General features: G+C 42.2%; 1 protein-coding gene across 2 annotated transcripts in view; it reads right to left on the bottom strand.

Moving 5' to 3' along the window:
* Positions 1-15934, bottom strand: part of VAPB (VAMP associated protein B and C) — a 59545-nt gene that overhangs the window by 18185 nt on the left and 25426 nt on the right. For both annotated transcript variants that reach the window (XM_084854263.1, XM_084854264.1), the window contains one exon: positions 4290-4442. In XM_084854263.1, the coding sequence (XP_084710389.1) occupies positions 4290-4442 (153 nt within the window). The remainder of the gene's footprint in view (positions 1-4289; positions 4443-15934) is intronic.

The raw sequence follows: 15934 nt of genomic DNA, 5'->3' as shown, positions 1-15934 counted from the left end.
AGGGCCAAACTAAGCATTCTACTAATCATGCATAATGGAACTACGTGCGGTGTGATTGTTTTTCCTACTCTCCTGCAAGCACGCATGGCCCCAATTCAGTTCAGGTACTTTAGGACAGGAGGGTTTAACCTTCCCTACTACCTGTTTTCATCCTGAAATTCCACCCCGAACAGCCTCTGTAAGGGGGGGGGGGGGTAAAAAAAAGTTAAAAACCTCCAATGATTTTCAAGTGCATGTATCCTTGCTAGGCATAACTCACAATTAATTGTTATATGAGCAGTGATGCTAACTGTGGTTAGGCCTGACCAGGTTTTACATTTTAACCCAGGATCTGAAGCCATTAACTGTCTCATGGCCTCTCTCTCTTTATCCACGATTAAGCAACTGGCAGCAGTACATCCTCAAAACGGCTGCTGTAAATTAAGAATCTCACTGCACATTCATCTCTACAGCTGATCGCTTAATAAAAATAGGACACTTCTACGAGTCAGCCTTTACTATTATCTTTAGGGAGATATGCAACAGATACCACCCTCTCTCTCTATTGTTGTGACATAATCTCCAAGACTACTGACAGCTTTGTTTGTTCAATTTTTGTCCTAAATCCATGCGATGAGGGAATGTAGAGAGGCATTCTTGGTAGCTGCTCCAGTTATGAAATTCCCTCCCCTTGATGTCTCGCCAAAATCCCAGTTACTTCCTACAGTGTGGTTAAAAAAAAGGGCATTCTTCCAGGCTGGTTCCTAGTAACTGTGGTCCAGATGAAAGAAGGGCGAAGGCAGTAGTTGGAACTTTTAAGTACTTGGTATTCAGAGAAGCTTTTATTTAGATGTTTTATCATTCCAAGTTTATTTTATGGTCTTAGCTATGAGCCCTTGGGGGGTGGTGCAGGATAAAAGTAAACAAGTATTAATTAAAGCATGCTTTATAGAAAGCTGTGCAAGAAATTAAGTCCACATGCTACATGCTGATAAAGAGGACAGATATAAGCTGCTTAAAGATACAGCACATTTGGGAAAAATATGGAGGTTAGAAGCAGAATTAAACTGGTGAACACCAGCAGATGGAAATGGTCATGTCATCTTCGAATGGCACAACAGTCCTTTGAACTTTCACAGCTTGGCTGAAATTGTATTGATTAGCATTCCATCCCCTTGCTTTAGCTCTGTAAATGGTCTCTAAGTGCATTAGTGACAGACACAGTAAGTTGACACGTCACAACATTTTGAGAAACGCAGTGGGTATGAAAAAGCATTTGCAGGGAACAAACAAATGTTGGTTCCAAAGACACCCTTCATTTCACTTGTGGCAAAATTAAAGGTTTTCATGTGAAACCCATTAAGGGAGGGCTGAAATGCTGGTTTTGGAGGGCTTCCACCTTCCTCCATGAGCTACTGAAGGAACAATTTAAGAACATGAAAAAGCAGTTGTAGTACTTCAAAAGTCTCTCACTGAGGAGGGGTTAGGTCAAAAGACCTCCCCCCCCCATTAGTGCCCAAGACAATTTGATTTGGTAGGAGATGCAGTTTTCTAGTGTGTACCACATCACTATCAGGCGATGTGAGACATGGTATTATGTGTGTTCTCCACCATCCAGTCCATTCCCCCATCAAGTCCAGGGAGAGACTAGGATCTTCTTTGATTTGAACTGTGCTTGAGAGAAGGTAAAAAACAGCAGCGTCTCCTGCTGGTTTCTTATCTTCTCCAAACCACACCATAAAAACACGCCATAAATGAGAGCTCTAGAGGAACAACCCTGCTTGCTCTCTGGAGGGCCAGGGGCATTTAACACCAGGAAGGAGATTATAGATGCACTGGGACAAAGCATTTTGGAACTGGGGGTTGGAGACATCACACTCAATTCCTAGGAGTGGTTTTCTGGCCAAAACTGGGTTATATTTGCCAGTGAGGGTCACAATGTTTGACCCTCACTGACCCAAACAACAAAAGTTTGTTTGAACCATCACCCAGGTTCAAACAAACTTTCAGATGAAGCCTTCTAATTTAATACAGAAACATCGAACACAGCTTCATAATGGTCATCACATACTACCAGCTGATGCCTTCTGATGAAGGTGCATTTTCCAGTAGAGAAGGAACACTCCTAGTTTTATAGGATTCAGGTTTACACACTGGATATTCTTGGATAGTGAGATTTGCAATTCCAAAGAAAAACCGAACAAACTCTTTGCAGCACATAGTACCCACAGCTGGAGTGAGAGTCTCTGAAATAATATTCTTTTTCAACCCAGACTCAAATGCATTTGGCTGGCTGGAGTATGCATAGCAGAAATGCCTCAGTTACCTTTGTAAATTGCAAAATGGGGATCCGGTTGTAATGAGGTCTTTGAACACAACTGAACTAGTAGCGTTTCTTAGACATATTAAAACATGTGTACTTGAACAGTGCATCTTTAACAAAGCCAACTCTCATTAAAGCAGGTGTTAGATAAACTGTCTTAATATTATTTCCTTTTATCTTATTAGGTATTTGAAGTCTGCACACTAGCACTGATAGAAGTGCTACAAGGTCATAATTTTTGCTATTTTACAAGTTAAGCTGCCCTTGAAATCAACTGAAACTGATTAAGAGATGAAACATGCCTGTATTAACACACTTAACAGCACAATCCAGCCAAAATTAAGCACATTCAAATCCACTGAAATCAATGGGATGGATAACACATTTACCTTCATCTGCTCCAACTCTATATGCAATGGTACACTGCTATTTTAAAATTGCTACTAAAATTCATCACAATGATCTGTGTCTAACTTTAAAAAAATGGATCTAGGTTTCTCAAAGATCAGCTTTCATTATGTGTCAGAGTTTCAAAGAGCTACAAAATATTACGTTTCAGTTTCATACAACTAAGCTACTTTCAAAACTGGGTACTTCAATTTATCTTAGCCGACACACATTTGACTTCTCCCCCAGCCAGAACAAAAAGCAATAAATTAATTTAGGAAAACAATTAGGTGCACCACATTTTGTATGTGGCTCAAATAGTATAGGAATAAACTAACAAATATCAGTGCTAAGGTCTAACGGAGACAAGCTCTTTACTTCCAAAAAGGTATTCAAATAGTACAGAACTTATCCAACTGTGTAAGTTCCAGTTCTACGCACAATGGTGTATTGTATTTCTGCTTGCCCAGCTCACTCCACCAGACATCTACGCTTTAAACCCAATGTGCATGGGGATTAGTCCTCAAAATCAGGAGAGGGTTGATCCCTTGGTGACATTCTGCAAGCAAAAAGCTACTAGTCGAGTGTCAGCTGGACTCTTTGCTGCTTCTTCTTCTTGCATGTTCTTCATAGTTAGAACCACAGACCAGCCATTAAAGTATTAAGTATTTCAAATGAAAGTGACTGGGGGAGCAGCAAAACCAGAGGTGTTTTATGGTACTTGGCACCCTTTCCTGGAACACACTGATCAATTGCCTCTGATCACAGCTCCGCCTGAGAACTGTGGGAGCTGTAGCTCAGAGGAAGAGCATGAGTTTTCACACAGAACATCCCAGGTTCAATCCCTACCATCTACCATCTCCAGTTAACAGGATCAAGTAGTAGGTGATTTAAAAAGACCTCTGCCTGTGATCCTGGACAGCCACTAGCAGTAGTGGCTGCAGTACTGACTACAAGGCAATTATTAACTCTACAATTACGTTTCATGATTATGATTCTTTGGTAACCATTGGGGAGTATCCAATGGTGTCATTTCGCAAACTCAAACAGCACGAGCGGAACTCTGTTGAATCTTTCCGTTGTGCAAGCGGTTGCCCATTACAATTGCACAAGCTGTTGCTCAAGCAGAATGCACAACCGGCTGCACAACAGGTGCATGCAGTTGCACAACTGGTTGCACAAGCATAATGCACAACTACTTGTGCAACCATGTTTGCACAAACATAACTTTACTGGAGTCTTCTCTTGCGCGTTGTTCAGAACCTAGTTTCCGCTGGCACAATGTCATTTGCGCTAACAGAATGACACATGGATATGCCCGTGGCACCTCATTTTTTTCAGCATTTTAAGTTTTATTCCTTATTGATTTCCATATAACATTTATGTTTCAGTAATTTGTTCTGAAATAATTTCATTAAAAAATATGAGACAAACCATATATAACATAGATGGTTCATTTAAAAGTTCCACTGCATATTCATTTAATCTAACATCCCTTTCTTATCTATTTAATTTCCTATTATATTTGGAACCAACAGTGTTCGGGAAAATAAAAGACACACCACAGTGTGGGCTTGTTAAGAACATTGGTATAGCTTACCAGAGACATTAATTGACGTTCCTGCATCTATAATCCCGCTGTTGGGCCTTACGCAGTACCTGCGTGGCGCTGTAGTCTTCACTTTGAAACAGACGTTTCTATCTGTGGGGTTGCCAAGTTTCAGATTCGTGGTGACAACATCTGTGAAGGGGCCTGCAAAACAGAACAAGGGCAACTTCAGAATACTTTTAAACTATTCAAACAGCATCTCATCTCTCCTACCCACACGTATGCAACCACCCCAATATGCAGAGAGGCTTGAACAGGTTAGAATGACATTCTAGGCTTTATCATCGTCCTGCTCTTCTGCCAAAGGCTCAGGACAGCGTATAACAGTTTTCTTCAATTGGGTGACCCGCAGATGTGTTGGCCTACAAAAACCATCAACCTCAGCCACCATGGGCAACGGCCCTGGTTGGATTCTTTATCTGGCTTTCCCCTGGTTGTGTTTTACTGCACCATTCTGGTGTGTAGATGCAATTATGTTGCAGGTTTTTAGTATTGTCTAAGCCAGTTCTTTCATTGCTAGTGTTTGTTGTTTTTATGAATTTTTGCTCTTTTATAACTGAATCAGTTTTTATTACATGGGATTTTATTGCTGTAAGCCACCATGGGAGGACTCCTGCTCTGAAAGGCAGCCTCGAAATATTTTAAATAATAAAACTGTTGTGCAAGAGACAAGACAGAGGTCCTGGTTCACATGTAATGCTAAACAAGTCACAGACAGAAGGTCTGTGGGTGGTTTAGCTGCACCTGCTTGCAGTGATGTCTGCAACTATTTTTAAAAACTGTGGACTGTCGTTAGGTGTAAATCAGGCCTATACTTCCTCAGTCCACCAATGTACAAGCTTTCATCAGGCAGGGAGTTTTCAATATTAATGTGATTCCCTACCCACAGTCTGAAGTGGCATAGGTCTCAAAAAATACATACCATGGATGTTTCCTAAACATGTAGATCAGGTCTTGGATGCATATGCTTGCACCAGCCAAAGTTGGCTCTGCAGTGGCAAAAATAGCTTTAGAACCATTTCAGGGAGGCAGACCACATTAATGCCCCCTGATCTGTCAATGCTAGGGCCCTCACCATCCAGTGCTATTTCCGGTGGCTACCAACATCCCAGTCCTGCTACGTTCTGTTACGGTGCTGGTGTAAAGAAACACACAATAAAGAAATAGCCGAAGAGCTGCCATGTTTACATCAAACATGTGAAAACATGATATCCAAAGAACAGGGTGGTCATGACATAATGCCAGCAGCCACTGGAAGCAGCAGATAATGTATCTGGCAAATGAGAGGGAAGCTGGGGTGCGGCAGCCTACTTGGAGGAACTCAGCAAGCCTGCTGTGACCCACAGATCGCCAACTGAGAAGTATATGTTTGTGCACAGGCGACTTTTCCCTGGCTCTGTCCTGCACAGCCCACATTTCATGCCACTGAAAAGGTTTGAGTTACATGGTATTTGGCAGCACTGACAGAGCTGTCAACACATTCTTCTCCTATGAACATGCTGGGTTGGTCACACTGCATCCAAATTCATACAAAATCACAGCTCACAATTCAAGGTGGCACTGTCATTGTCCCCACTTATTAAATGCTCAGTGGTGCAGCAGCTCCAAGTTTAGACCAGGGAATACTCCACCAAGAATCAAGAAATTGCTACGTGTCTTGCTTCCATTTGCGCCATGTTTTAGTGTGATTCCAAACGCAGTGCTGCAACAAAGCTTGCTATGGAGCCTATATGCAGCAGGAAACTGGAAATAATCATGGCTTCCTGACAAATGTAATCAATAGGAAATACATGTTTGCAAACACCTTCTTGTAACACTCACGTTACATTTTGGCATTTGGGGTGGGTTAGGGTATTTTAGAAAATGTTTTTACTGTAGAATTTTATTGTTTTAAACTGTTTTATTGTACGCTGTACATCGCCCAGAGTGGCTGGGTGACCAGCCAGATGGGCGATTAATAAATTTAATAATAAATAATAAATAAATACATTTTCAGAACACAGAACTGAACATATTAGATGTACACTTAACAGGTTCTTGCGTGACGTGGCCCCAGGCAATTGCTCTTGCAAGTGCAGCAGGGATGAGATGGCTAAAATAGTCTCACTTCTCATGAGTACGGATGCTTTTTCTAAATTATCCACCCCCAAAAGTAGGAACACAGGAAGCCACCTTATACTGAGTCAGACCATGGGTTTATCTAGTCCAGTATTGTTGACACTGATGGGCAGCAATGGCTCTCCAGGGTTTCAGGCAGAAATTTTTCTAGCCCTTCCTGGTGATGCTTGGGATTGAATCTAGGAACTTCTACATGCAAAGCGTGTGCTTTACCATTGAGCTATAGCCCCTCCCACTGTAAAGTAAAAAAAAAAAAAAGGTAGAATGTGACAAATCAAAAGGGCTCAAAGCACTGCACATGCACCATTTGGTCTACACCGCAGCAGAACAAGGTAGAAGATCACATTTTTAAGGGGTTTTTTTTTACACAGAACGACTGCCTACAACTAGAAACATAACATGGCAGAGTAGACTCACTAGAACCTCTCCCACTGAGGTGATAGCCCCATGGTTTATAAAATGAGTTTCAAGCAACCCTAAAAACTTAAGAACAACTCTGCTGCATCAGACCAAGATCCATCTAGTCCAGCATTCTGTTCACACAGCAGCCAACCAGCTCCCTGAGGGAAAACCCACAAGTAGGACATGAATACAGTAATACCCTCCAGCTCATGTTCCCTAGCAACTGGTGTACACAGACATACTGCGTCTGATACTTTAAGTAGCATATAGCCATCAGGACCAGTAGCCACTGATAGCCTTCTCCTCCATGAATGTATCAATCCCCTTTTAAAGTCATCCAAATTGGTGGCCATTATTACAACTTGTGGTAATGAATTCCATAGTTTAACTATGCACTGTATGAAGTATTTCCTTTTATCTGTCCTGAATCTCCCACCAATCAGCTTCATGGGATGATTTTGGGTTCTAGTATTAAGAGGAGGAGGAAAATGTGTCCCTATCCACCTTCTCCACACCATGCATAATTCTGTATACCTCTAACACATCTCGCTTTATTCACTGTTTTTTCTACGCTAAACAGTCCCAGATGTTCTAACCTTTCCACATAAAGGGGTCGCTCCAGCCCTTTGATCATTTTAGTTGCCGTTTTTGGCACTTCTTCCAACTCTACAATGTCCTTTCTTAAGTGTGGTGACCAGAACTGTACACAGTATTCCAAGGAAGCTGAGAAGCCCTGGGGTTCCTCAGAAACGTATTAGGGGTCACTTAATGAGAAAATCAAAATAGCAGGCAACCTGCGCTGAAGAACTGCTACCAATCACTATAATTTTTGCCCCTTGCAATATGCAGCTGCAGGGGAGAACTGGCTGGGTTCTAAGTCATGCACATTGTTTAATCCAGATAAGCCACAGAGCCCAACAGGTCTGACTGTGCCCGTCTGTGGTCTAGAGCATGCCCAAGAATTCTCTGCAATGTGCTGGGATTCCATGGGAGGCACAGAGGTGTTCCGCAGCAGATAACCTGAGTATCATTCCCTCCATTTCTAATGTCCCAACTGTGAATCCTGTTGCTTATATAGCCTAAATGACAACTCATATACAACAGGGAGATGTTAGCAGACTTCCGGGAACCCCAAGGTTTGCAGGAGAAAAAAAAGTATCTTCATAAAAAAAATCCTAAGGGGAGGGGGAAAACCTTGAAAGACAAACCTAGTAAGGACAAGTACATGGGAATGGAAAACTAGAGTGGGGGGCAATGGGATGGAGTGTCTGGGACCTGAACAGAAGCACCCCACACTGCAATATTTTGTTGGATGCTCCACCTGATATCCTGATATTGCAGATTGCCTAAAGCCACCAAGTGAATTCATGGGTAAGCCAACTTTTGAACCCATAGCCTCCTGGTTCACTGCTAATGCTCTTTTACTATGCAAGACCAGCACTTTATTACATTTGTGTTATGCTCCAACAAATGTTTTCTAGTAGTGTCATATTAAGTTTCCAACTTTACATAGTAGAGTATGCAAGGCCTTGTTAGCACCAGTTATAAATAGCCCCTTAGCAAACTATATTATAACCCAGCTTGCAGAAATCTAAAGTTTCTAGATGGGAAGTTGCTATTATGGGCAGAAATGAAAGGTCAGACGTTAATGACTTCTCTGGTCAATACCTGAAGTAAGCTACAGGGGCTAAAATTTCAGGTGTGGGTTTTGACTTCGGGGTTTTGTTTTGTTCTGTGTTTTGTTTTGCATGTTCCCTTCTTTTCCAGAACTAATTATTTATACATTCAATTTTCTTAAAAGTAGCTTGTTTAGAAGAATCCACAGGATTTATGCCATACCACAGTATCTTAAATAAGATAATTTAACATATTAAAATAATTGCTCAAAGCACTTTCTCCTACCATGCTAGAATTTTGAGAAGAGGTGACCAATAAAAAGCGTTTCAAGAAGTCACAGCATGTCTGCTAGATAAACATAAGCTATGTTTATAGCTAGATGTTCTTTGGGCTAATGGTTAATGATTTTCCTAGGGAAAAAGCACTCCCTTTTCCCTCTCTTAAAATGGGTCAAAGGTTTATAACAGAGGTTTATAAAATTATGGAGAATATGGAGAAAGCAGGTATGCGTCTCTCTTGAAAATGCTTCGTAGTAAAATCAGGACAAGATAAGGTATTTCATACAATGATTAATTAACTTATGAAACTCAGTACCACAAGATGAGGCAGTATTTAGCAGTTCAGATGGCCTTAAAAAAACAGGACAGATTCAAGTACATAGGTTTATCAATGATAATTAGTCATGGTAACTAAATGGTACCTCAATGTTTAGAGCAGGGGTGGAAAATCTCCAATCTCCAAGGACCAAACCCAATTTCAGAGAAGCTCGGGGTGGGGGGATTCCAGTGGTGGGTGGAACTGAAGGCAATGGGGACAGGACCACAGGCAAAAGGGACAGGGGCAAAACAACTACCGATACCAGCATATTGTAGCTTAAAGCTCTTACTTCCACTATGCCTTAGGAGAGGCATTTCAACCATTTAGAATGGGGGAAAAACACATAAAACAACCAGAGGTTGGGGGTGGGCTAAAGGAAGGGATGTGGCCACCTGGGAAAACCCAGATGGCAGGATTGGGACCCCAAGATGGCCAGATTCACCCCCAGGCTTGAGGTTCTCCACCCCTAGTTTAGAGGGAATATCCCCTAAATCAGGAGTGATGAACCTCTTTCAACCCAAGGGATCTATCCCCTTGTGGGTAACATTTGGAAGCTGCATGCCAACAGTGGGCACAGCCAAAGCCAGAAGTGGGTGGAGCCAAAGGCACATACATACCCCATTCACACAGCTCACTTCATTTTTGTGCTGTGTACTGAGAAGGGGGCTGATAATGCAGACAAAGGAGAGATGCTGCCTTCATGCCTTACTTGTGACCTTCCCAGAAGCATTTGGCTCCATTATGGGAAACAGAATGCAGGCCTAGATTATGTTTTAGTCTCACCCAGCAAGGCAGGTCTTTTGCTTGCAGAACTCCCATTAAGCTAGGCTACATACCTCAATCTTATGCAAAACAATCCACACACAGCTTAACACAGAGTCCCACTGGACCAGAACCACTGACATTATTCTTTGCAATCATGACGGAAAGAGGTTGATGGACTCTGAAAATTGTGATTCTCAGGACCTTTAACAGCATGCACTGGATATAGTAACTGGAAGCACATTTTCACAGTCTGCAGTGTAAATGCAGTCAAGCTAGCATCCAAAGCTATGAATGTTAAAATTCACAAGGCAAGTGGACTGTCCTCTCCTCTAGATACAAATGTAAACAATAGCAAAAAAGGAATGTTAACTTTTTCCAAGAGAAAATTGTTGTATACATTCTTTATCTCAAGGCCCAAATAATTCTAGATAATGCACTTCATAGGAAGCATTTATCTCATTACCCACCACCAGAGTTGGGAAAAAAATATCAATATTTTTAGATGAGTGGGTATATGTGCGTGAAGAGAAGAGCTAAAAAGCCTCTTGCTCAGAGTCTGAGTGTAGTTTAAGGGCAAGACAAAGCTGCTTGAAAAGAAGATAACAACCCAAAAGTTAGCAGGAGAAGTCAGGAATTTTGAGAACATAGAGCAGCTTTCAGCTAGCCTGTGGTCATGGTAGCAAAGAGATACGGGTAAGAAAATATAGCTCTTATATACACCCTATTATACCATTCTGAGGGGTTTGAAAGAACTACAACAATGGCTTACAGTCAAGAAACGTTGGAATCACCCCAAAATAAAGACTGCTGCACTATTTCCAAATTTGCCACAGTCCATTTTGTATTTAATATACCAGTGGCACATCAACCCAAGTTAAGCATATCACTTTGTGCACTGATAGAACCGCATTAGTTTTACTTAAACATGTGCAAAAGAAACTAGTTCAAAAAAGCATCATTTCTATGTAAGAAGTTCAAAAAACAGCCACACCTTCATCCAGATGAAGTTAAATTAGAGACCTTTGTGCACATATTTGTTGTTCTTGTAAGAGGATCTAGTCCAGATGAACGTTGAGAACTTCACCCCAATTTCAAATGAACACTCACTTGCAACCCTGCCTTGAGTGCCATTTTTTGGTAGAAATGCAGGGTACAAATCAAATAAATAAAGGGACTTGGGAAAGATGTCTTCCCATATATATAACTCTTTAGGATTGGGGTACATTCAAAAGTATGACCTGCACTCTGAAACAAGTAATACAGTCCATAATTCTATCATATCCATCTATCAATTTATTCTGTAGACTGTCTCCAATACAGCCATGGTAGTTGCCATGGTTCAAACATGTTTTCTCAATGGCCTAACTACCAAAACAAATCCTAGAATGAAACACATTTTTACCTTTCTAGTTTAATCCCTGGCTACAAACTAAGACCATCCATCCACAGGTCAGTGTGTCTGCAGAGGAGAAGACATGCACCACAAACAATGGTCTCAGGTAACTCAAGCAAGGGAGCCAAATTCCATACTAAAGCATGGGAAATAAGTAACTTCTATCTGAAGCAGTCTTGCAAGCAAGTCCATAAAAATTAGTAGCCACAATAGGGCACATGGTTTTTAGGAGGGGTGGCAGTGATCCAGAGGTTTCCCTTCTATTCCTGCATTGCTAATGCTGGATTAAGTAATTCCAATCCACAGATCCTTGCATGCAGTGGCAGGGTCTATACTGTTGCACAAGGTTCCCCACGTGTTCACCTGTGGAACTAATGATAGGTTTGGGGTTGAAGGGGGGCTACGAAGTAAAGCAAGTTCAGAAAGTGGTTTTTTTAAAACAAGTTTGAGAAACTGTTAACCTAAGACTTGTCTTCTTATAGACCTTAGGAAGTTTTCCCAAGAACACCTGTGTACCTGTGGAAGATTCTTTGACTCTTCCAAGTAGCATCAACTCTCCACAATGTATTGTACAGAGAGGGTGTGTATGCATGTCAGAAGTCCCACTCTATGAAAGAGTGCAAGCCATGCATCTTTTTGGATTGCAACCTTAGCAATTTTGCTCTTGCTTCTATTTAATAGAGCCCATGGTGGGTTTCATATGGTTATCAATCTAGCCAGTATTGGCTTTTGTATCCACAATTTTTAAATAGAAGAAAATAACTAAAAAGGCAACACTTAAACATATTCATAACAAGGCATCTTACTAACAACAGCAATTCTAAAGCTTTACATGACAAGTTTTAGTCACCATCTTTTATCTCTGGAGACATCTGTAAACTAAGCAAGGATCAGCAATTTTTATCATAAGAATGTTAAGGAATGATAAACCAGAAGAATATGCAAAATCTGTTCGTTTCTGAAGTTTTGTTGAAAAATGGCCCTTTGAAATATGAAAGGTTTAAAACTGCAAGCAAGGCAAAATTAGGCAGATGCCATGCCTTAATTCTTTGGCACTTACTTATGCTTTTCCACCTTATTAGCATCTCAGCTCAGCCCACCACCCCAAAATTTGATACTTCAAACACCAGATATACAATTTTTCTTCGACCTGGGTTACACGACACCTGGACTGGTATGGCCACGTCTTGCCATTCAGGGTAACATGTAGACGCTCCACCCACATAACATGTGGATGACATGGTTACATACCACAGTGATCATTTACACGTTACCTGGGGCAGCATGACAAGAACACCATGGAGCTGCCACTCTGGATAACACATAAACAAGGTCTGACGGAACACATGGTCCAGCATTTGCCCTATGGGTCATGTAGCTACGCTATGAGAAAAATAGTCAACCAACATTCATTTAGAACAGTGTTCTTCCCTCCAAGGCCCAAGACCCATTGGCGGTTCCTAATCAGCTCAACTGCAACTCTCTGTTTCTCTCTTTTTGTACTAGCTGCTCACTCTCAGCAGGGGCTGTAGCCTTGCCTTGTTTTCTTTGGCAATGGGCCAGCTTCTGTGATCTGGGCTACCCACAGAAGCTTCGGGTGTGGGGAGTCAGGAGGCCTGCCAATCATCAGCTGTAAGGTGGCAGGACAATCAGCCAATTAGCTGTGGGGGGGGGAGGGGCAAAGAGCAACATGACTGGCTAACTGCAGTAGTGCACTGCACAGGCACTGGAGGGAAACTGAATGTATGACTGAGACAGCAAGAGTAACATGGAACTGCATTGGGAGATTTTTGCAGCACTGAGCAGAGCACTCTCAGTGACAAGATCCATCCCAATCTAAGAACCAAGTGAGCCTGTTGGAATTTGCCTGCCTGGTGACTGACGGATGAGGCCTTGCTTGGACAACAGGGGTGGGGAGGCCTGAAAAGGACTCCAGCACAGTCTTGTGCATAGGGTTGCTGCTTGACTGGGGAAGCGGGGAGAGGAGAGAAAGTCCAGGAAAGGCCCCCAAGTGGCTTCAGTGGCAATAGCTGAAGCCACAGGGGCTCTTGCTGGAAAAACAGTGAACACCGCTGACTTAGAACATAGCAATTGTGTTACGAAGGCTATTTTTTAAACAAAGGGTGAGTCATAACGGAGGGGAGGAGAAGAGGGGGACAAGAAAATTATTTCCAGTCAACAAGGAAGTATACAAATGGAATCACCATTAAAAAACATAAGCCACAATTTCTACATTAAAAGAGGAAAGGGGAAAAAACAAAACAAAACAAAAGAACATGATTAAAAGGTACAGATGCCAAATTTAAAATGCTGTGCATTGTTCTATAGCTATTTCACTCTGGTTGGATTAATCCTGTTCCACCCTAGTCTGTTTTCTACAGGCTCTGCTTCGTAGAAAGCTACTTACTTACCTCTGCCCTGCTCCCTACTCAGACTCTTCCCTGGATGAACACAATGGAAATACCAAGAGATTTTTTCTACATGCCAAGAAAACATTCTGCCAGCTCACAATTCACCAGAGGACCGATAACTGCTTGAGCTCAGTTTTAAAGACAAAACAGAAAGGAGAGCGGTCACTTGCCAGAGGCAGAAACAAACCTTCATGGCAAAGTGTTATGCACAACTCAAAATGGCATTCTACCACCCTCATTTTTCCAGTAAGAGTTATCATTTGACCCAATTTGGCCATTATCAGAGTTTGGAAAAAGCACAGAGATGAGTGAACTTCAACAACTAAATGCCACACACAAAAATAACTAGTATATACAAGTTCCAAAGCTGCTGCTTGCTTAGGACTTCAGTTTCAAACCATCATCTGTTTTGTTTTATAAACAGGATTAACATTCTAAGAACTGGATTCCCCAAGTGGATTGTTCCATTTGTGCAGAGAAAGCGTTACATTTTCCCTAGCAGTGGAACTGAATATATTTCTTAGAACTGGAGCAGAACTGCATATGGTACTCATTTGTGAAGTGATAGAAATGGCTGATCAGCTGTTCATTTCATGAAGTCCTGCTTGGAGGGCAAAGTGCAGAAAGAATGTGTTTTTTCTTCAGCCAAAAATCTTAAGAGCATTTACAGGAAAGAAGCTGACATGTAAAAACAGACTGCAGAACAATGAAAGGGTTCAAGTCAGAAGACATGATGCTGTAATTCCCAGCATCATTCTCCCAAATTTTGGACACCCAACACTTCTGTAAGGCAGTGCTTACTTTTAACCAGAAAGGGTGGAGCTCAGTATTTCTAATGGAGAAAGACCTCTCAACTGTGCTAAAGACAAATGCATGAGGGCCAAAACAGTCATCACTTTAAATCCATATCCAGCAACTATGCCTTTTGTCATTTTTATCACAGCGTAGGCACAGGTCCCCCAAACAGGATCTTAAAAGCTCTTTGTCCCAGTCACGTCTCCTGTGTGGCATACAATCACAGGAACTGATTTTTTTCAATGTAAGCTTTCTTAAAACATTAACAAAACAAATACATTAAAATAGGTAAAAACACAACAATAACAGAATAAAAACAGAACCCAACCCAAAGAACCAGCTTACATACCATGTGCCTGCTTAGATAAAGAAGTATTTGCCTCCTGGCAAAAGGACAGTGGGAGGGAGCCAATCTAGCCTCCTTTGGCAGGGAGTTCCACAGCTTGGGAACAGCCACCATGCATCGCCACTGAACGTGCCTCTGAAGGTGATGGTACCGAAAGAAGGGCCTCTCCCAAAGATCTTAAAACCCAGGCAAACTTGTGTGAAGGAATGCTGTCCTCCAGGTGTCTTTCAAGTGAGAGAACGCTGCCTTTCAAGTGCTGGTTATTTATTTTATTTATTTATTAATTAAATTTATTAATCGCCCATCTGGCCCCATATAGGGCTTTATAGGTCATAACCAGCACTTTGAATTGTGCCAGGAAACAGAATGGTAGCCAGTGAAGTTCTTTTAACAGGAGAGTCATGTGTTCCCTAGCCCAGGTTGACAATCTGGCCACAGCATTCTGGACTATGGTTTAGCTTAGTTACTTATTACATTTATAACCCCCCTTTCTTCCATTGTGGAATTCAAGGGGCTAACATTTGGTTCCCAGGTGGTCTCCCCTCCAAGCACTGACCAGACCCAGACCAGCTTAGCTTCAGCATTATATCCAAGTCATGTCTCCAAAACCTGGCACAGAATGGAAGATGGACACAATGTCTTCCCAAGATCCTATCCATGTGCTAGACTAGTTAAAAGATGAGCTGACTACCAAGGCCGGCCAACATTTGTGGTCCCCTGGCAATGGAAACAGTGCTTAAAACAGGGATGGTGAACCCGTAGGAGTCCAACTCCCATCAGCTTTAGCCAACGTGGCCAGTCGACAGGGATGATGGGAGTTGTATGTCCAGCAACATCTGGAAGGGCCACAGAATTGCAGACCGGAGGGTCGGCAGGACAGCAGTTCGAGACCCGAGTGCCGCGTGACGGAGTGAGCTCCCGTCTTTAGTCCCAGCTCCTGCCAACCTAGCCGTTCGAAAGCAAGAAATTGCAAGTAGATAAAGAGGCACCGCTTCAGCGGGAAAGGTAACAGCGTTCCGTGCACCTCGGTGTTCAGTCATGCCGGCCACATGACCATGGAAGCGTCTTCGGACAGCGCTGGCTCTTCGGCTTAGAAATGGAGATGAGCACCATGCCCTGGAGTCGGACACGACTGGCAGTGGACACCTTTACCTCACCCCACCACTAGTTTAAAGTGAGGGATGCTCCTTTC

This window comes from Heloderma suspectum, chromosome 4 (genome assembly GCF_057233095.1).
Source record: "Heloderma suspectum isolate Gila_16-S chromosome 4, 16-S_ref, whole genome shotgun sequence".
NCBI classification, from domain to species: Eukaryota; Metazoa; Chordata; class Lepidosauria; order Squamata; family Helodermatidae; genus Heloderma; species Heloderma suspectum.
This window is presented reverse-complemented; position numbering and strand designations above follow the sequence as displayed.